The 22,509-nt window shown below is 37.7% G+C and overlaps 1 protein-coding gene across 1 annotated transcript in view; it reads left to right on the forward strand.

Moving 5' to 3' along the window:
- Positions 1-22,509, forward strand: part of WIF1 (WNT inhibitory factor 1) — a 71,381-nt gene that overhangs the window by 45,708 nt on the left and 3,164 nt on the right. The window contains exons 4-9 of the mRNA XM_003824797.4: positions 7,088-7,228; positions 8,212-8,307; positions 9,266-9,361; positions 13,423-13,518; positions 19,859-19,954; positions 20,764-20,859. Of these exons, the coding sequence (XP_003824845.1) occupies positions 7,088-7,228; positions 8,212-8,307; positions 9,266-9,361; positions 13,423-13,518; positions 19,859-19,954; positions 20,764-20,859 (621 nt within the window). The remainder of the gene's footprint in view (positions 1-7,087; positions 7,229-8,211; positions 8,308-9,265; positions 9,362-13,422; positions 13,519-19,858; positions 19,955-20,763; positions 20,860-22,509) is intronic.

The following is a 22,509-nucleotide window of genomic DNA, read 5'->3' on the forward strand; positions in this document are numbered from 1 at the left end:
CTTGTTGTATATTAGGTATATTTACCACTTATTGCATTTTTTTCAATTTAACATTTATACTTTATTTTGGGGGAGAATATTCAGAGGCTTTAAAATCCTATGTGGTCAAACCTATCTTTTCCTTTGCAATTTTTTCCACTGCATTTATGTTTTGATACTAATTCCTATTCCAGAGAGCAGTTAAGTTATAACTTTCATATGCATCTAGCATTTTATAAAAATTTATTTTTGGAATATTATGAAATAAGGCTCTAACCTGAATTATTTTTGAGTCATTAACTTTTCTTACATGAGAAGTTGAATTGATTCAAGATATGCTATTTATTTCACATTAAGTTTTTCTACACATAGGGTGTGTTTAGAGATTACTCTTTATTTTACTATTGTGATAGTGGTAGCTTTATAGTGTTTTAAAATCATCGATGGCATACTCTCTCTTTTTAAAAAAAATTTAGTCCTATTCTTCTAGAGGAACGTGAAAATAAATTTTGTCAGATGTCAAGTAAAAATCCCCTTCGGAGCTAATTTAAGTCTCTAAAGTAATCAGGAGATCAGATACTTTTACAAAGGGCATTTTCAGATTACGGTTATCTACCACTTCCAGTGGATCTGCCTTGTTGCATTCCAGTGCCATAAGAGTGGGAGACTAAATAAACACAGAGTTTCTCTAATTTCCCGACCTAAGTGTCATCGTGGGTGTAGACAGGAGGAGTATAACTTCAGTTTCTCTTTGATCATCACAGTGCTGCAGGTGTAACCAACAGCACCCCTAGAGGATCTGTTTCTGACTTAGATGTGTTTGGGTTCTGGGTGAAGATTTATTCACCTGAGATGTGTAGCCCCAAGGATGTGAGTATCTATTCCAGAGATGTGGATACACTGATTCCACTCAGATGGCATTGGTAGGGCTTTATTACCTTGTGGAGAAGAGAAAGACACTCCAGCCACCAAATTCTTGGAATATGGTCATCACTCAATCTCATGCCCTGTCACATAGTGTTCTTTTTAGTTGAAAATAATTTTCTTTTTCTTTTCTTTCTTTTTTTTTTTTTTTTTTTTTTTTTTGAGACAGAGTGTCCCTCTGTCACCCAGGCTTGAGTGCAGTGGTGCGGGTCTCAACTCACCGCAACCTCCACCTCCTGAGTTAAAGTGATTCTTCACCTCAGCCTCCTGAGTAGCTGGGATTACAGGAGCATGCCACCATGCCTGGCTGATTTTTGTATTTTTAGTAGACTTGCAGTTTCACCATGTTGGCCAGGCAGGTCTCGAACTCCTGACCTCAAGTGATCTGCCTGCCTTGGCCTCTCAAAGTGTTGGGATTACAGGCATGAGCCAGCACCGGGCTAAAGATAATTTTCTATAAAATTCTCCTTGATCATATTTTTTGCTCTTTTTGTTTTGTTTTGTTTTGGAAGCAGTCAGAATAAAATAAGTACATAACATCTCTCAATTTCTATTTTATATTTTTCTTTTTTTCTGATTAATAAAGGAATATAAGCTCATCATAGTCCATTAAAAATACATTAATTAATTACCAGTTATACCTACCTGCTCAGCTTCTGGTAAATCTTGCGTCTTTGAATTTCTAATTTAATGCTTGTGTCCTAAGTGCTTTTTTCACTTTTTGTGTCTAGTTAAAAAACTAACCTGCATAATGTGCACATGTACCCTAAAACTTAAAGTATAATAAAAATAAAAATAAAAAAATAAAAAATAAAAAAATCTTACTGAAATTCTACTGCTTAGGAAATTGACAAATAAGATTTTGAACATATGATGTGAGGATATTTTAATAGATCATGTTTAGATAGAATATCATTTTCTAATAATTTACGTTCTTTATAAATAATAAACATAGAGGAAAAAGTGGGTGACACTTTGGTCAACCTGAAACTAAAAGCAACAAGCCTTCTTTGGGAACCAGGTGATATGAACACATATGCCCATGTGTGCACACAGACTTGCACACACACACATCCTTTGCATATACAACTCCCTCACCCCACCCCACACACACATAGTCTTTTTGAAGCAGATGTAGGATTTGTTTGTAGAAATGCAGGTGCAAGAAGTTTATGGGAACCTTACACCATTGCAGGGCAGCTACTCATTAGCCTCATTAGCTCAGTCCCTCAGTAGGAGAAGTGAAGGTACCTTGCATTATTAAAAAGTAACCAAATCAGTGTGTCTTTGCTCTTAAGCATCCAGGTAGCATTCATTATTCTACAAGGCTATTTTATACCCCCAAGCTGCTAAACTGTTCTTTTATCCTACAGACTCCTATATGCCTAAACATTGCATGAAAAAAGAAAACTCTTGATCTTTAACAGTTATGAAGTGCCTGCCTTCTGGCATCAGAAGAGAACAAAAACAGGAAATACAAACTGCAGGGTGGTTCAGTAAAATTACTGAGTTGTATAACAAAAAACAGTTTCATGAAGCCAAGACTTTGCCTCTTTGAACACTCTCTTTTTCTGACCATGAAACCAACAGAGCAGTGGTGTTTCTCAACTAGGACTTTTAGGAATCCAATGTCTACACTGTTAAATAGGTGCTTATGCTGGAGAGACCATCTTCTTATAGGTGACCTCAGTTCTTAGCAGAATGTGAAGCCCAGAGTTTGTGCTAAGTATTTGGTAAGAGAATGAATGGCTGGCAGGGCAGCTTAAAGGACTGATGAATATTTATGTTGGATATTTCTAGTGATGTAGCGGTTCATGATCATGTGGTGTGGAGGATGGGCTCTTGCCTGCCTTTCTCATCTCTTGCCTTGTTGTAAGGACAGGGACTCAACTGACTGGAGGCTGAGGCTATCTGAGCACCATGCCCATCTGTGTGTGGGAGCAGTATGCAATCAGAACAAATTTGCTGCTTTCTTCTGTAGAAGAGTTAGTTGATGTGCAATCAATTGCATATCAGTCTGTACTTCAATGCTGTGAGTTATATTCGATCTGCTTTAGTTTTTCTGAGTTGTTTTAATTCACCTCGTTTAGATTATACATCCTATTCTGCACTGGAATTCATATCTGGCCTAACTTCATCTAGCGTTTGGGAACAATGGCTCTTTACTCATATGCCTATTGTTGCAAAAATACATGACTTTCACATTCCTCTTATTCCTTGGAAGCAAAGAGTCTCTGCTTTTTCTGCCTTTGATGTCTCTTTTTCTTGGTGCATCTGTTTTTCTGAGTGCATGTTGCTAGTATTTTATTCTCTACATCTCCTACTGTCTATGGTGAATTTCTGTCTCTGTGTATATGTGCAGATATGTGCATGTGTGGAAGTGCAAGTGTGTGCCTGTGCACACAAGGTATATGGTTGTGTCTACCATAACATATATCACATCTGTTGGTACCTAGTTTGTGACAGACAATATGCTAGATGCTGAGATTACAAAAACAAGATATAGTTCTTGCCTTTGAGAATTCTCATCCTTAGCAAAGGATGCAAACCATAATTAAATCATTACACCACAATGAAATAATATATACAGGTGTTTGTAAAATATATAAATGTAATTATATAGGCAAGGGGTGTTAGGAAAGGCTAAAGAAAGCAAGTACTATTTAATTTTGGCCTTGAAAGTTGAGTGGGAGGACAGTAGGACAGAAAACACAAGAAAGAACATTCCAAGCACCTGGGTGTGCAGTAAGGAAATTGTGGATGTGCACCACACATTTGGGGAACTGAGAGAAATAGTTTGCGCAGAGCACAGGGTTGACAAAATGCAATTACTGGAGATGCAGCTAACTAAAGTCAGATTTTGTTTTTTTAAAGCAAAATTCTTTGAAAACTTTTAAAAGGTGTTTAATTATAAATATTATTACCTAAATGGTCTTATAGATAAAGTTTATATAAACAGAAAGGAAGACAAGTAGGGTTTGCACAAGAGAAAATAAAATTTTTACTTTGTGTTTTAAAATTGAAGAGTGGGCAAGTGTAGTGGTATGGTTTATCACATCTTTCTGTAATTCTTCTTTTACATTAAAAATTAATTGTTGATCTGGCTCAAGATGTCCTCAGTGAAAAAAATAATAATTCACTGAAATTATAAGCTAGGTACCTCCTAATTTCTAAACTTTATTTCCTAGTTCTTTACAAATCATTCTGCAGTAGGGTTCAGGTCATAACTGTGCTTACATGCCTTCTATTTCCAAAGAGGTAGAAATGTGCAGGTAAAACTTATATACCTGGGCTGATGGGATTTTTAATGTGTTCATTTTTAACTTGAAGCTGAATTTAAGGGCTAGAGTTATTATGCACAAATAAAATTAGCAAAAATTGCAAGCCTAGAGTATATTAGGTCTTTAAAAACTATAAGAAGGAAAATATTTCATATCAGTTATAACAGTAATTGAATATAACTTTAGTAAAATAATTTTTAGGGATATCATTTCTTTTGGTTTACTAAGAAAATGAAGATACTACATCTTTAGTTATCTGCCAAAATTGCTTGCAGTTTTTCTATTTTAAAACTTTCGTTAGATTTTGCAACCTCACTTTTGTTCCCTGCAATGTTGGAAAGCCGTATCTTCTAGCATCACCACAGGCCTAGGAACTCTGTGAACATGTCCTTACTTTAATTGACTTAAAGATTATGTTAGCAAACCACACACTTTTCTTTCTTTCCTTTTTTTTTTTTTTTTTTTTTCTGATGGAGTCTTGCTCTGTTGCCCAGGCTGGACTGCAGTGGCTCTATCTTGGCTCACTGCAAACTCTGTCTTCTGAGTTCAAGTGATTCTCATGCCTCAGCCTCCCAAGTAGCTGGGATTATGGATATATGCCAACACACCGGCTAATTTTTTTGCTTTTAGTAGACACGGGTTTCACCATGTTGGCCAGGCTGGTCTCCAACTCCTGATCTCAAGTGATGCGCCCGCCTCGGCCTCCCAAAGTGCTGGGATTACAGGAGTGAGCCACTGCACCCGGCCGCAAACCACACACTTTTATGTGAGCACTCCAAGCCCTCTAGAAGCATCCCCTGACAACTGACAACCAGAGCTTGTGAACACGTAGTCATAATTTAACCGGATTTGTAAACGGTCTTTCAGCACATCTGAAGATGCGGAAGAACTAATAATTGTTCTTAACTAAATTTCCTACAAACTTAATAAGACAGTTTTTGATATTTAACATCCAAGATACATTTTGAAGTTTGATAATGCTGGCAAGCAGAAATGAAGATGAGTTTACTGATAAACATCTTCTCTTCCATACCAAGATTCTGGAAGCCAAAATAAAACTGAAGGGCCTTTTTAAAAGAATCAGGTGGGCTGCAAAGGAGAGGCTGAATGTGGTTCAGAAAAAAGATACACCTGGAAAATAAGTTTGGATGATGGCATCCAGTGAGGAAGATTCTGAAAGTTCTATCTTTAAGTATCCGTTCAAGTTTTTCCATCTTTTTATGCCTTAAAGCAATTATTGGCCTACCTGTCCATGTAAAAGAGTCATAAGAAGAGTAAAGTTTTATAATTGAACAAAGTATAAGTACAAAAAATTTAAAGAAATTACTTGTCAATTCCTTTGCTTCTTTCCGAAATAGAAATCTCCATTCATAAATGTTTTGTAAATTGGCATTTTTATATATGAGATTTCATTAAGCCAAGGTTTTCAACAGGGACAATTTTACTTTAGAACTTTAGACACAATTTTGTTTTTTCTTTTTATTTCTGTTAAAATATCTGTGTTTCCTTTTCATCATAATGATTTGCGATGTTAAAATCTCAAGTTTCAGGGGAGCTGGAAATGGAAGTCCATGTAATTTTGAGTATGGCATAGCAATGAACACTGACAATGCCAGAGCTGTAAGAGGAGTTTTGGGTTGCCAAAAGCACATTGAGAAATTGTATGACCAGCTTGTGTGCAATGCTTTACAGAAAAGGGCAGTCCAGTTTCCAGCTCATTTATTCCTATAAACCTAGGGAGAAAGTTTATCGACACTCTAAAAGGAAAAGATTTGTCTTAGCTTGATACAGTTTGCACAAGCTTGGCAGAAACCATAACCTGCCATGCAGAAATAAAATGAAGCAAAAAATCACATGTATACCCATTAGCAATATTTCTTTATATTCACAAGAAAGAACAAGAGTCTGGTGGATCTGCTACATCAGTCTTACCCAGTGGATATGTTATAATAACCCATTGGGTGTTGGAAATATACATAATCAGCTTCTCAGCAAATGATCACGTCTGATTTGCCCCATTTTCACCCAGTGACTTGTGGTTATCCCACAATGGGTGTCCTCCTTCCCTCTTTGTACAGCAATGTCTTCAGTTCCCAATCCCTGCTTTGTGACTTCATTGTCAACACTTGCACAGGCCGAGTGACCATTAGACTCACAAGAAAGAGAAGCTTCTCTTTAAGAACATAAACCATTAGATATAACCCTATTCATGAGATTATTTCATCACATCAAACTCTCTTCTAGATTCCTGAGATATGGACACTTCTTATTAACAAACAGCCTGAGAAAATATTAACTTCATTAACTCGGTCCAATGATTGAACTCTAGTCTGAGTCATAAAATATTTTCAAAGAAGATATTTTGTCACTTTCACTTACACATAGTAAACATAAACCAGTGGGGTATTGCTCATCAGACTTTATTTAAGGGATTATGAAATGCTGATTTCTAGCCCTTTTTGGATTATATGGAGGCTGATGAAGATGCCACAAAGTTTCTTCCCCAAATCAACCGCTTTTTATTTATTTTCGTTTGTCTTTCTGTTCTTCCCATGCTACACTGATGTATACATAATTAACCACTTTATGATTCTTCTTTCCATCTTTAATTTCCAGGGAAAATATTTAAGATAGTACAAGTCCAGACTGTGAACAGAATATCCCCAATTCCATATTAATGAGGTAAAAATTGGAGTCATTCACTCTTTCTTCACCTGACATGATGCTCAACTTCTGTGGAGCCCAGATGCTCAAAATACAGTTCCTACTCCAGTGGAGATACAAGGAAACCCACAACATGTGAACATTTTTGCTTTGTCCTTTGACTCTCTTCCCAAGATTTCTGTAAAACTAGAATCAACTAGATTAACTATTTCTCTACACTTTCTCTTTTTTTCTTTTAGTTGTTCAAGTTGGTTTCCCATGTCTTGGAAAACAGGATGGGGTGGCAGCATTTGAAGTGAATGTGATTGTTATGAATTCTGAAGGCAACACCATTCTCCAGACACCTCAAAATGCTATCTTCTTTAAAACATGTCAACAAGGTAAGCACCGATGGTGATTCAAGAGAAGACATGTTGTAAGGGCTTAGGTGTGATTTGGACCAAATATTTATATCTATACACACACACACACACACACACACACACATACACACACACACATACATGGTTTTTTGGATGATGGCTCTATAACTACAGCAACGGAAGGAGGAGATGATAAGCACAGGATTTAGCAACAGTACTAAGATAGATTTTCTCTGACCTTGACCCCACTTTTAATATTAGGAATAGGAACCTTTTCAAAACACCTTTTCTTCCTCCCTCTCCACTCCTCCAACACAGTTGTTGGGAGTCCCAGTGTATCTCACCCGTGGTCATGAATTTCCCCCTTTCTTGCTCTGTTTGCTCAAGGCAAGGTGGCTCATAATTATCAGCACTTCCCACTTGTCCCAAAGGCAACACTAATATAACCTCTAATGAACATCCACGGAGGACAGACTGCCACCTCATGCCAGTGATCCCTACCAGGTCAAGGCCTCACTCAATACCTCCCCACCACACCCCAGATGCCCATTTAACTATAAAGGCCTGGCTCCTTTCACATCCCCATACAAGCTTTTCTAGCTCAGAATTTAAGCTCTGGAGCATTTCAGTGCTCTAAAGATGTACCCATAAGTCATCTTACCCTCTGAAAGGGGAAAGGCAATACCATTCATTCAATTGCAGTGGGAATTTAACAAGGTACAGTAGATCCATAGGAGGAGATGAAGGCAGAATAAAATTTGCCTTACCTTCTTCCAAGAGTCCCCTACTGTTGGAAATAAGGGAGGCAAAATCTTACTCTGCAGCAGATTTAGTGAAATCCAAGTGATATCGAGGGAATGAGTTGGAAGTACTGGTATTTGATCAATTATGATTAATTGGTGGGCTAGAACAGAAATGAACACTACTGTCTCACACTGGCTGTGATTCACCCAACATGATTTCAAGGGTGTCCATATAAGCTTTGTTTCTCTCTGCTGAAGCTGAGTGCCCAGGCGGGTGCCGAAATGGAGGCTTTTGTAATGAAAGACGCATCTGCGAGTGTCCTGATGGGTTCCACGGACCTCACTGTGAGAAAGGTAAGACATGGAGCCGACTTCCCTTGCTCCCTTCCTAATGAACATGGATGTCGTGCAGGAGCCCCATGTGTATTGTGTATTTTTAACACCTGAAATTATTTTCCTGGTCACAGGGGCAGAAAATTTTGGCACAATGCCTTCACTTTCTGTGGCCATTCCTGGCCATCTCCCCCAACTCATCCTGCTTCAGAAATATAGCCACTGTACTTTGGCATAATCTTATGAAAATGTTGAGGTTTTTTTCCTCCTCTTAAGTTGGATTTAAAAAGCTAGTATCACCACTGATCTGAAATTGTTCCAATTGAAAGTAGCTTGATTCACAACTAAGAGTATATCTGAGTTACAAAGTTACGATAAGGCAAAAAAGTGGATGAAAAGAATTTGTGTAATAAGTACATCAATTTCAGGGAAATTAATTTTAAAAAATACATGAAAAAAGATATAAGCAAGGAAATGAATATTAATCATAAGATGTTTAAATACTAAGCTTATCTGACTACAGTAAGCAAAATATTTTTCATCTTCAAGAAATAAGAATATCCTGTGAGAGATAGTTAAAAAATAATTTTAAAATAAGTAAGGAAGAAGAATATTTTCTTATTTTTCTTCTTTGCATTTATGTTGGAATTAGAAGATTAAAGAAATGGGGCAAAGTGAAAATATTTAACAGTTTTAAGACCACATCTTAGTTGAAATTATTCTGGGGAAAATTTATTCAAGTATTCAAATGGAACCAATCCAAAAGTCATCTCTAAGAAATTGGCTGAGAAATTGAAAAATAGCCTAATTTATACCACAAAAATAATATTAATATAGCAAACTTGTATCTCTGAAGAGTAATCATTTTAGAGTCAACCACAAAGCTTGAAAATGTAGACCTGTTGTATTATTGACATTTCAAAATGGTCCTGCTCCAAAATACCATTTGGCCTTAATCAGGGTTCTCTCTCCCTATAAGCCCTTTGTACCCCGCGATGTATGAATGGTGGACTTTGTGTGACTCCTGGTTTCTGCATCTGCCCACCTGGATTCTATGGAGTGAACTGTGACAAAGGTAACAGTTTCTTTTTCAGAAGAAAGTTATTTTTACTTTTAAAATGTTTGATTAGAATAAGTTACTTTATATGTCCTCACTCTTCATAACAGCTCTGAGAGTGTATGGCTTAGGGTAAAGATGGCTGCTATAGTAACTGAAATCCCAATTTTAGTGTAGCATAATAGCAAAAGTTTATTTTCATTCACAGAATGCTCCAGTGCATTTTGCCTGGTCAGTGGGCAGGGCAGCTCTTCTCCATGCAGTGACTCAGGAGCCCAGGTACCATCTATCTGTGGTCCTGCCTAGAGCTTTGGAACTCTCTAGATCCAGCCAATAGGCAGAGAAGGATTGAAGTAAGCATTGCTAAAAATAAATAAATTAATTAAAAAATTTAAAAGCCCTGGCCCAGAATTTACCCACAAAACTTCCACACCTATTCCATAGGTAGGAATTAGCCTCATGGTCCTACCTGGTTTCAGGCAGAAGAAATGTTGCCCCTGGCTGGACAGCTGTCTCCCACTGACATCTCATATTACGTAACGGGAGTGCAAATTTTTGTGAACAATTAGCTGGTCTTGCCACATGGAATTTTAGTATGTCCTAAATTGGTTTTGTGGGTGAGCTTCTAAGGCTAAAATTAAACAACCTGCTCTACATTGTCTAACCTAGAAGTTTACTGACTCCCGATTCAATACTCTGCTCACAAATCACATCCCAGAGAGATCAGGTTCTTCCTTCTTAACATTGCAGCAACACAGTCAGATTTTACTCTTAGTAAGTGAATTCAAACTTGGCCCTAAAATTGCTGAACGATTCATACTCTTTACAAGAGACTTGTTTATTTTGCCCAGTTCACATCTTTTAAGTGGAAAAAAAATAAAGACTATGCTGTGAAATTTGTATATTTAATGAAGTTATCTTTTTGTTAAAAATGCTAATTGTATGAATAGAGCATTTTTTGTCAATAAACATATGAGTTAAGATAGAATAATAAATTTTATTCTTTAAAAGCGTCTCTTTAGTGATCACTCAGTTAGTACCAAGTAAGATTGCCATGAGCAGTTTTTTGTTGTTGTTGTTGTTTTTTAAAGGAAAGCTAAAGGAAAGAGCCTTCAGTATGAGTCAGAATAACTTATGGTTGTTTACTCTTTTATGATGTACAAAGTACTTTCATACGGTTATGTGATTTTACTCTGAACATCTTTTGAGATATGTAAAGTATTATCCATCTCATTCCTAGATAAGCAAAGTGAGGTTTATGGAACTTGAGTAGGTTGACCCAAATTCATATCCTGCACTGTGCCATGTTGCCACCCAGGCTACCTAATTCAGCCCTTGGTTCTTCCACGAGTGACTCTGAACCTGGGCAGGCAACTTGATCTCTCTGTGGACCATGCTTTTTCTATCTCTAGACTTGGAATTAAGCCATTGACCCTCCTGTCCCTCACCCCTGAGCTATATATTATAACTATATTGAGATAATATGTGAAAGCATTTCTGCCTTTTTTAAAGTGGTCTTTTAAAACTATAGTATTGGATTAAAAATCATTTTTTAAATGTGTTTTCATAAAGATTAAGCACTAATTACTCTAATAAGAATTAACAGCCAGTGAGTAAAATTCATTATTGTGAATCTTTTTGTCTAAATTTAGCATTCAGTGTCTCTGCTATTTTAAAACTGGGCATTCTAGAGGAGAATTAAACTCTCATTGCCTCAAAACTATGAATAAATAAAGCAAATCCTCCAGATTTAGTTGAAGAACTCATGTATTCACAAGAGACCATTTGTGAGACCTTCTTATGTAGGCGTGGCCATTGTTGGTGTGGTTTGCATAATGGAGTGTCAATTGCAGTGTTTTTCTAGTGCTACGGTGTCACAAACACCACATGGTCACTGTTAAAGTAATATATCTATCTATATTCCAGTACATACTATATTTTATAATATTTTACTTTCAAATGAAAGATTTTCCTACTCATCAGACTCCAGTAATTTTTTTATTCTTTTATAATGTCTGTTGAAATTCCACTTGGTCTCACTGGAGATCTGGGAATATTAAAAAAAAAAATTTTCTACCTCAACAAAAAGATGCTTTAATTCTCCAGGAGGGAATATGTGGAGGCTCTGAAAAATGATTTAATTACTACTATGGAAATAGACATCAGCACTATGTATTTGAACAAATATTAAAGAATAACTTTCATTGGCCCTTGGGACATCACAACCTTTAGGACCTAATGAGTTTAGCACTGGCCAGTGGGGCCTCAGCCCTAGAGAAAGATACTTCGTGTCTCTAGCTGCTTGTTTTTCTAATCAAGAATCATTGCACAACAGAAATGTAGAGAAGCTTGCTCATGACAATACAATAGCATACAAGTACTAAGAGTGTGGCCAAATTATGTAACCAACCTTGCCTAATTCTACAACTTTCTATGAAGCTACCAGGTTCATTGCATTCTACACATCAGTAATTGGGCAGTGCCCACGGGGCATGGGCCAAGTGGGTACTGATCCCAAAGTTTTCCAGGGCACTGATCTCATCATTCCCTTCTATCTCCCAGAGAAACAGAAGTGAGGAGACAGGATACACTTACAAAAACAACTGTCCAGCCTTAGCAATACTCCAGCAAAGAGGAGGCCCCAAGAGCTTGTTCTCCTAAATCCTAAATCCTATACCAAAATGCTACAGCTCCCTTCCACATTAAGAGGCTTGAATTTTTTTGTGACCTGTGTGGACAATGTAGCAAGACTCCATCTATACAAAAAAAATTCAAAACTTAATCAGGCATGGTAGTACACCTTTACTCCCAGCCATCTGGGAGGCTGAGGCAGGAAGAAACCTTAAGCCCAGGGGTTTAAGGCTGCAGTGAGCTATGATTGTGCCACTGCACTCCAGCCTGGGAGACAGAGCAAGACCCTGTCTCTTTTAAAAAACAAACCAAAAAAAAAAAAAAGAAGAGTTTTGATTTGCCAAAGTGAGTACAGCACTTCCTTAAACTGGGAGATCTTTGTGATTTTAAACACAATTTATCATTTAAGAAGCATGATACTCATAGAACATTTTACTTTGTGGACTTTTTTTTTCCCACAAAGAAAGCATACACTTAGAACTTTTGGATTTCTTTTCTGATTTTCCTACTGGAAGCTTATTTTAGCTTTTGTTCATCTATAGCCAATTTTGGCCAATTTTATATGGGACAAGAACAAATGGGTCATATAACTGGAATTGCTAAAAATCCAAGCTCTCATTTTAATTTCCTTTATAGAATGAGCCAACTTGTCTATTTTTAGATATTTCCTCTCCTCCCCTCTCCATTTCTCCATCCTCCCTCTATTTTAGGTGCTAGTGAGCAGTGAAATTCCAGAAACTGACACTGTGAGAGAGGGTTTAGGATGAATCACGAAGTGTGATTACTACCTGGATAATCTGGTTATTGGGCTTCCACTATGATACAGCCAACTTCATCATCCTCTGGTCCCTGCTGTGGCCACACTCCTACCTATGGGATCTCACCTGGGCCCACAGTCTTTTTCTGAATACAGTTACTCTTTTCTCCAAAAGTCATAAAAGTATATTTTTTAAAAACAATCTCATTAAGATAAATATCTGTTCATCTTGTCCTGAAAGAAAGTTGCTTTTTTGTCAGGTCATGATATTTACGACTTCTCTTTTATCTATTCCAAAGTAAGTCTTCTCCTTTTTACTCTTCCCTTATCCTCCAAACTGATGTTTACAAAAAAAATCCTTAGGTTTATACCATTCTTCTCCTTTTAAGGGCATAGCTATGTATAAGAAAATTAAAAAGCTAATCTTTTTTACTGTGCCTTTCTTCACTGAGATGGAAACTCCTACTGGTGGGTAGTATATGATGTGTGTGGTCTCCTATTATGTTCTGGAGTCTGCACATAGGCAAGCAATTGGTACAACTTTTGTATTTGTAAAGCAGCTTATTTTATTAAGTCAGGAAATGGGCAAGTAGCAAGCAGATGCCTAAAAAATAGCACCTCATTTTAAGTGAAATTTGTGTTAGATTTAACCTACTGTCTAATGCAACACCCCTGTTACTCATTCTAACAGCAAACTGCTCAACCACCTGCTTTAATGGAGGGACCTGTTTCTACCCTGGAAAATGTATTTGCCCTCCAGGACTAGAGGGAGAGCAGTGTGAAATAAGTGAGTATTGACTTTCTGCCTTCTTTTGACTTGGGGAGACCTTAGAAACCCCATATAACCCCTTCATTTTATCAAGGAGGAGTCAGAAGCCCAGAGAGAATGAATAACTTGTCTAAGGTCTTAGGCCAGTGGTTTCTTTTTGCTAGATTCAGCTACCATGCATTTTGGCTGAAGGTGGGGCAAAGAGTGACACAGCTCACCTCAGAGGACTCAGAAGAAATGCTCTCTGACTCGGTTATGTCTGGGTTTGGATTATTCAACAGTTGCATTGTTTTCTGTTAGTCATTTTGTCCCCTCCTCATTATGTGGAACCCATAGCTTCAGACTGGAAATGTAGATCAGAGCTCTGGGACAGCTGGGATCTGTTTACCTACGTACCTGTTTCCCCTGCCACTCACTGCCAGATATCCTAGACTGAGCCTAACAACCCATCTAAGAGAAAAAGGTAGACTCAAGAAAAAGGAGAAAAAAGAGGCGCATAGCAATAAAAAAAGAATGAAATAGTAGCACAAACAGCAACATGAATGAACCACACAGATACTAAGTGAAAGTAACCAGACACAAAAAATTACCTACTGCATGATCCCATCTTTTTGAAGTTCAAGAATAGGTGAAACTAACGGATGACAGTAGAAACGAGATTCACAGTTGGAGCAAAAGGAACTTTATGGAATGCTAAGTATCTTGATTGGTGAAGTGCCACACATCTGTTTATGTAAATAAAAATATCTGAACTGTAAACTTAAGATTGGTACACATTATGCCTTTACTATATGTTTGTCATACTTCAATACACAAAAGTTAAAAAAGTAAGGGTTGAAATGTGGTAGCTTATCATTGTTTTCGGAATCAATATTCCAAACTGCTTGTCCAGGCTCTGCCATTGACCAGCCATGTAGTTCTCAGCAAGTCATGTAGCCTCTCTCTTTAACTCAGAAATGAGATAACCCCCTCCTAGATTGCCTTACAATCCAGAAGAACAGATAGCACCAAAGCACATGCTCAAGAAAGAGCAAAAGGAAGGTCAGCCTGTCCACTAAGTGTCCTGTGTCCCTGCCTTTCTTGATATGTTGGTTGAGGGAAACTTGGTCTGTGTTTCATTTCCAGCTGTATCTGTAAACCACCACTGTTTGGTACAGCCGAACAGTGTATACAGTAGTGTATATAGTAGTGTATTGTAGATTGAAAGTTGAATAAGACTAAGTTCCTGTTTGAACTTTCAACCTCTAATTTATTTGTGGGTTTTTGTACTTTAATGAGTAGTGGATGAAGTAACCATTTTTATAGGGTTCAAATGAAATACCTCTAAAGTTTCCATAGAACATGTAATTAATTGTCTGGGTGTGGTTTCTATTCTTATTAATTACCCTTCCCGGATAAAGATATCTCTGAACTAACTCCCCTCAATTTTCCCCTGTACTTACTTCAGACTCTGCACACTTACTTGGTTCATGGTTATGAATCTTTGTTTATAGGCTCATTTTCCTTCATGTAAATATGCCCTTTCATGTTCTTAGGTTTATGAATCTTCTGTTGGCAGAGACAATGTTTTGTATTCTTGGTTTTTTGTTTTACCACATCAAAAAATGTGGGTCTTTGAAAGCTCCTGATTGACCCTACTTCAAGTTTTATCCAAAATCTTTGCGGAAGTTTCCTGTTTCTATCACGGGAACTACATTACCAGGAAAATATGGAAATGGGTCTTGAGTTGAAAAGTGCCTCCAAAGGTACAGAAACAAAAAAGTATAGTTGAATTATGTATTCTTATTTTTAATTAAGATATAAGTCACAATCACATAAAACTCAACATTTTAAAATGTACCATTCGGGTTATTCACAAAATTGTGTAGCCATCACCTCTATCAAATTCCAGAACATGTTATCATCCCCAAAAGAAAATCTGTACCTATTAGCAGTCACCTCACCTTCCCCTTTCCCTCCAGACACTGGCAACCACTAAGCTACTTTCTGTTTCTAGACTTGCTTATTCTTAACATTTCACATAAATGGAATCATATAAGATATGGCATTTCTTGTGTGGCTTCTTTTACCTGGGTTCATTCTAGTGTTTTCAGTGCTTACCCATGGTGTAGTATATATCACTGCATTATTCCTTTTTATTGCCAAATAATATTCCATTTTATGGATTTACCACATTTTGTTTATTTATCAGCTGTTGGACATTTGGGTTGTTTCCACTTTGGGGCTATTACGAATAATATGGCTATGAAAATCTGCATGTGAGATGTTTGTGTGGACGTTTCCATTTCTTCAGAATATTTACCTGGGGGTGGAATTGCTGGGTCACGTGGTGACAACTTTTTTGAGGAACTACCAGACTGTTTTCCAAAGCAGTTGCATCATTTTACATTCCCACCAGCAGTGTATGAGGGTTCCAGTTTCTCCACATCCTCACCAGCACTCATTGCTGGCTGTTTGTTTTTTGTTTTTTTTAAAATGAAATGTATATTCCGATGTCATGTTTATTTTCATTTCTCCTGACCTCTATCAAGAATGATGCCGTCTCACCTGGGTGCAGTGGCTCACGCCTATAATCCCAGCACTTTGAGAGGCCGAAGCAGGCGGATCACCTGAGGTCAGGAGTTAGAGACCAGCCTGGCCAACATGGCAAACCCTCATCTCTACTAAAAACACAAAAATTAGCCAGGCATGGTGGCAGACACCTGTAGTCCTAGCTATTCAGGAGGCTGAGGCAAAAGAATTGCTTGAACCCTGGAGGCACAGGTTGCAGTGAGCCAAGGTTGAGCCACTGCACTCCAGCCTAGGAGACAAGAGCAAAACTCCATCTCAAAAAAAAAAAAAGTAAAAAACAATGATACCATCTCAAACTTTATTCCGAGTTGATTGTGAGATATGCTTGTAGGTTAACAAAACTATGGTTAGAGGTATCTGGATGGATGGTGTGTACATACATCTTGTTATCTAAGACTCATGGATTTCCCAAGAATCTTTAATGAACCTTCAGTTAAAAAGACTACCCAAATTATTTATAATCCTTTTCTAATGCAAGGATTATTAGAAAAGGATTTTAAAAATAACTGAGTGGGTTCTTCTTATTAAAGTTCTCAATATAAAATGTTCTCTGTTAAAAAAAGTTTAGAATATTGGAGAAAACAATTAAAAATCACCTATAATCCTAAAACCCAGAGATGACAATTGTTGGCACTTAAAAACCCTTTTATCTGTTTTCTTCATTAAACTGTCACTTCATTAAACTGATAATTTAAGTTATCCTACAATTGCATAGGTAGAAGAAATTTAATGTCTTTATTTTGTCAATGTATTCTTATTTCATTCTTCTTACAAGGACTCATCCATTGGTTATAGTAAAAATGCCACCAGCTGAAACTTAGTCAAATCTGTTTGTCTTTAGACAGGGCTTAGTCTATTTTTTTTTTTTCTTTTTTTGAGATGGAGTCTAGCTCTGTCACCTAGGCTGGAGTGCAGTGGCGCCATCTTGGCTCTCTGCAACCTCCGCCTTCCAGGTTCAAGCGATTCTTCTGCCACAGCCTCCCAAGTAGCTGAGATTACAGGTGCCCACCACCACGCTTGGCTAATTTTTTTACATTTTTAATAGAGACAGGATTTCACCATATTGGCCAGGCTAGTCTTGAACTCCTGGCCTCCAGTGATCTGTTTGCCTCAGCCTTCCAAAGTGCTGGGATTACAGGCGAGAGCCACCATGCCCAGCCAGGGCTTAGTCTCTTTAAGTAAAAATGTGCCATCTCTCAAGCTGACTCAGTTTTCCACTATTTAATGGGTAGAATTTGGTTGCAAACTATTTTCAGGAAGAAGAAGTTCCTATTAAAGATATTTCCAGTATTATGAATTTTAAAACAATCAGATCTTCATGAATTTTGGCTCCTATAGTCTTTAAACTAGTAATAGCTTTCGAATGTCTAACATCTCCTGCAGTCATGTTTCTGTTGTATCATAGCCAGGAGAGAATGTCCTCCTTCCTGACTGCGGTGAATCTAAGGGTCCTCACTTCCCTGTTGCCGTGAAAACAAAAAACTTCTTGAAGTTTATGAAAGGATTATCTCCACCAGTCATTTTCTTCATTATCCCAGTTACCAACTTCACCCCTCATAGAGGAGGAGAAAATTCGGGCTCACCAAGTAGTTCACATATGTCTTTTCTGCCATATAATTATCATCGTATACCTTGCTCACTTGAAAAAACCTGATGCATTGCAGAGTACTGTGATATGACCCAATTCTGTGTATATGTTGGGGTCAGGTATTTATTTGATGCAAATGGAAATTTGGAGTTAGATATTTCTTCTTTTGGGTGAGAGCTGAGATCTTAACTAAACAGTAAATGGTATTCTTGTATTCAAACCTGGCAAAAAAAAAAAAAAGGACCTTCTTTTGGTCAATGAAGAGGTGATATTCTGTTATTAAGTTTGTTTTAATACTTGTTTCTGGAACACCTCTATGCAGAAAAACCTCAATGTCTAACGGCATTCCAGGTTTGTGAGAGACCCTAACATCCCAATATTGTTACGTCTATATTGTCTCCACAATGACTAAATACTGCTTTGGTCTACTTATATATGAATAAAGTCCTTTTAGGTAAATAAAAAGATAAAGTGTTTTTAGTAGAATGATTTTCATAAAGAATTTACTTCTTGTTTGTCAAGAATAGTACTTGTCAGTAAAATATATGGGGGTTGACTTCTTTCGCAGCTTTCTTTGGCAATAAAAAGAAGGGCTTAGAGAGTGAAAGGTGGGTTGGTTTAGGATAAATTTTCATTACTTCTCCTTATGTACCTAGAAGCCTTTGTAATGAGTGTTCTGCTAAAGTGAATAAAAAGAAAAGAAAAAGAACAACAAAAGCAATCCAAACTCCTCCACTACCAAAATCTACAGGCTACTTGCTGTCTTCAAAACATCTTATGCCAGGCATAGGATGTGGTTTCAGCTCTAGGTAAAAAGTACCTTATCTTCCACTTCTTCAAAAACTAGGACTTAGGATAGCAAATTCTAGATTGCAGAGGGATAATAAATAGCCTCTGGAGAAAGAAGTGAGAAATTTATTAAATGATCTTTACACCTAGGGCCTTACTCCACCTCTAAAATTCTGTGATTCAAAGATCTGTGGAAAGCATTCGTAATACTCATTGGGCAAAGAGATAAAAGAAATTACCAAGTATCATTATGGACCTAGGGCATTCCAGGAAAATGCATTGTTGTGATATTGGGCACCTTTTGTGTCACATCTCACAGCCTCTTGGCCAGCCTTGCACACCAGCCATTGCCACTGCACCTCGACTTAGCAGCCCCATACTCCTGCTTTCCACCCACAAACACACTTTTGTGTTGCCTTTCCTTCCTCCCATTTCACCCCTCCCATTCCCCCATTCCTGTTTCCTACAATCACTTCCCCAAATAAACTAGCTGCATGCAGATCCTGCTTTCTGGGGAATCCTAGGCTAAGACTGTCATCAGGTACAGGTATAGACTTACTTTCAGAAAAAGTGACATTCAAAAATCAAAACTTGGCCAGGCACAGTGGCTCATGCCTGTAATCCCAGCATTTTGGGAGGTTGAGGTGGGGGGATCACTTGAGGTCAGGAGTTCGAGACCAGCTTGGCCAAGAAGGTGAAACCCTGTGTCTACTAAAAATACAAAAATTAGCTGGGCATGGTGGCACATGTCTGTGTTCCCAGCAACCCTGGAGGATAAGGCAGGAGAATCACTTGAACCTGGGAGGCGGGGGATGCAGTGAGCCGAGATCCTGCCACTGCACTCCAGCCTGGGCAAAATAGCAAGATTCCAGCTCAAAAAGAACCAAAAAACAAAAATCAATACCCAGTGAAAAGATTATTTAAAGGGTAATTTATGTCATAACTTTTAGTAAAGTATATCTTAGCAAGTATTTGTGAGCCAGTTAAAAGATTATTCTGTTTATTAAAAAGTAATTGGGCTGGGCGTGGTGGCTCATACTTGTAATCCCAGCACTTTTGAGAGGCCAAGGCGGGCAGATCACTTGAGGTCAGGAGATCAAGACTAGCCTGGCCAACAGAATGAAACCCGTCTTTACTTAAAAAAAAAAAAAAAAAAAAAAAAAAAAAAAGGATATAAATGCAGCATTTTGGCAACACATCTATAATCCAAAAGCATAAGTTAAAAATATTATCCTGTCTGTTCCAAAAACAAAACTCAAAAAAATAAAAGCCAGAGTAGATCTGAAATAAATGAAAATTGCCATTTAAAAGCACTTATCCTCTCAAAGCCTTGTAATTCCTTTGAAAAATGTAATTACCTCTGAATGAAGCACCAGGTTCCTTGTTTAGCTGCATTCTTCTCTTTTTCAGGCAAATGCCCACAACCCTGTCGAAACGGAGGTAAATGCATTGGTAAAAGCAAATGTAAGTGTTCCAAAGGTTACCAGGGAGACCTCTGTTCAAAGCGTAAGTACCCCATACACATTGCCAATCTGGGCTACTAGGTCGTTAAACTAGCAGGAGTCTCTCACTACATACTTCCGTGCTTAGTGCATGTTGCCTGGGCATCACAGTTAACCTTTCTTCACTGACATATATGCTTCCTTATGTAGACCAGAGGTGTGGTATGAAATCTGCATGTAAAAAAATGGATACTCACACATGCAACTGAATGTTTTACCTATAAGGTGGTTTCTTTGTTTTGTTTTGTTTTTCGAGACGGAGTCTCTCTCTGTCGCCCAGGCTGGAGTGCAGTGGCGCGATCTAGGCCCATTGAAACCTCCGCCCCCCAGGTGTAAGCGATTCCCCTGCCTCGGCCTCCCGAGTAGCTGGGACTATAGGCGCCTGCCACTGCGCCCGGCCAATCTTCGTATTTTTTTTTAGTAGAGATGGAGTTTCACCACCTTGGCCAGGCTGGTCTTGAACTCCTGACCTCGTGATCCACCTGCCTCAGCCCCCCAAAGTGTTGGGATTACAGGCATGAGCCATCATGCCCAGCCAGGTGTTTTCTTAAGGAAAATAAACTTCCATGCTCCAGCAGTTTCAAAATCCTACTGAATGTCTTTCGCGAATGAAAAATATCATGCTTAAAGATCATTCTCAGGACTTTACAAAAAGTCCAAAACCAACTTATGACTGGAGACTGACTTAGGAAAAAAAATTAGAGGATGAAGCCAAAACTAACACACATTCTAAAGAATTGCAAGGAAAGCAACTATGTAATTCTGTTGAAAAAGGAAAGCTCAGGAAATACTTTTTATTTCTTTTGATTCTAGCTGTCTGCGAGCCTGGCTGTGGTGCACATGGAACCTGCCATGAACCCAACAAATGCCAATGTCAAGAAGGTTGGCATGGAAGACACTGCAATAAAAGTGAGTGGGAGAAATAAAAAGTTGTAAACAAGGAAAAAAATAAAAATAAAAGTGAGTGGGAGACCAGAAGAAGGGCCAGCCTTTTCACTTCTGTTTCTTGGCTTCAAAGCCTAACAGTCAACCTATAACTCAGCCCTGCTTTCCATTTCATTAAAGGCAGCTTTTTCTCTGCCTCTTCTCCCCCATACTTCTCCACCTCTTTAAACTTTAGAGTCTAAGTTTTAGTGTGTAAAGAGTAATGCATCTTTGTAAAAGATCACATCTGTAAAATATCACAAATATTTTCTAGGCTAAATTAGTAATACAGGTTGATTTGGGAGTAATATAGTATGTTAACTATGAAAGAAATGACACATGAAACTAAGATTTTAAATCAAATGTTGAATCAGTATCTCCTTACCTCTGATTTTATAATTCATGATTTGTCAAGTATCATTATAAAACATGAAGCATTTTGCTTCTTAAAATATTTAAATTCTATTGGTAATAGTAAGTAAATGAGTTCTTTTGAGGGAAAGAAAAGGTTTATAAAGCTGTCTATGGGAGAGATGTTATAATGGAGTTGCATTTTTTCAAAATTTACTACCAAAAATGAGCTAGCTATGTAGATAAACAGCTGGCCTATTTTAGACACACAATGAAACTTGCTAAATTCATTCAGTATTGATTGTGGTCTCTCCTGTGCTAAGCATGAATCCAAGCACTGGGGACACACCAGTGCACAGACAGAAAAGGCCCTGCCTTGTGGAGTGGGAGGGGCAGTCAATTAGCAAATTAACAAAACAACACAGTTTCAGCATTTCTGGCAGCTAGAACTCAGTCTCCTAAGCACGGGCCCACTGTCCACTTTAGTTTGAAAAAAGGAAGACTTCAGTCACATACCATACTCTTCAAAAACATAATTCCAAGCTGGGAGTGTTGGCACATGCCTGTAGTCCAAGCTACTTGGGAGGCTGAGGCAAGAGGATTTCTTGAATCCAGGAGTTTGAGATCAGCCTGGGCAACATAGAAAGACCCTGTCTCTAAAAAAAAAAAAAAAAAAAAAAAAAGCAAATTCACAAAATTCCAGGTTGTGTCTACCATATTATGTCTCCAAAGTAATGGATACAAACTGAACAAATCACTCACGTATCAGATGTTTTCCTAGATCAGTAGTCTCCAAAGGTTGGTGCATGCAACCCAGTGAGTGTGGAAATTATCCACTGGGGTGCTAAAAGAATATACTAGTTTTTAAATATTTTTTATATTTTAAATTTGATTTATATTTATATATAAATATACATTTAATATACTTATGGTAGTCTTTCTAATTTCTAAGTTTTGCTTATATTTTACAATGTTCATATTGTATTTGTTTAATGTATCTAAAATAAGTGTATATGTAGTTATACATCTGTTTACTTTAAGGTAGGTTGGTATCTGGTCTAGGTTACATGTATTAGTCTGTTCTCACACTGCTATAAAGAACTTCCAGAGACTGAGTAATGTATAAAGGAAAGAGGTTTGACTCACCCTTCCATATGGCTAGGGAGGCCTCAGGAAACTTACAATCGTGGCAGAAGGCAAAGGGAGGCAGGTACCTTCTTCATAAGGTGGAAGGAGAGAGAATGACCATAGAAGGAGCTTGCCAAACACTTATAAAACTGTCAG

This window comes from Pan paniscus, chromosome 10 (assembly GCF_029289425.2).
Source record: "Pan paniscus chromosome 10, NHGRI_mPanPan1-v2.0_pri, whole genome shotgun sequence".
Taxonomy (NCBI): Eukaryota; Metazoa; Chordata; class Mammalia; order Primates; family Hominidae; genus Pan; species Pan paniscus.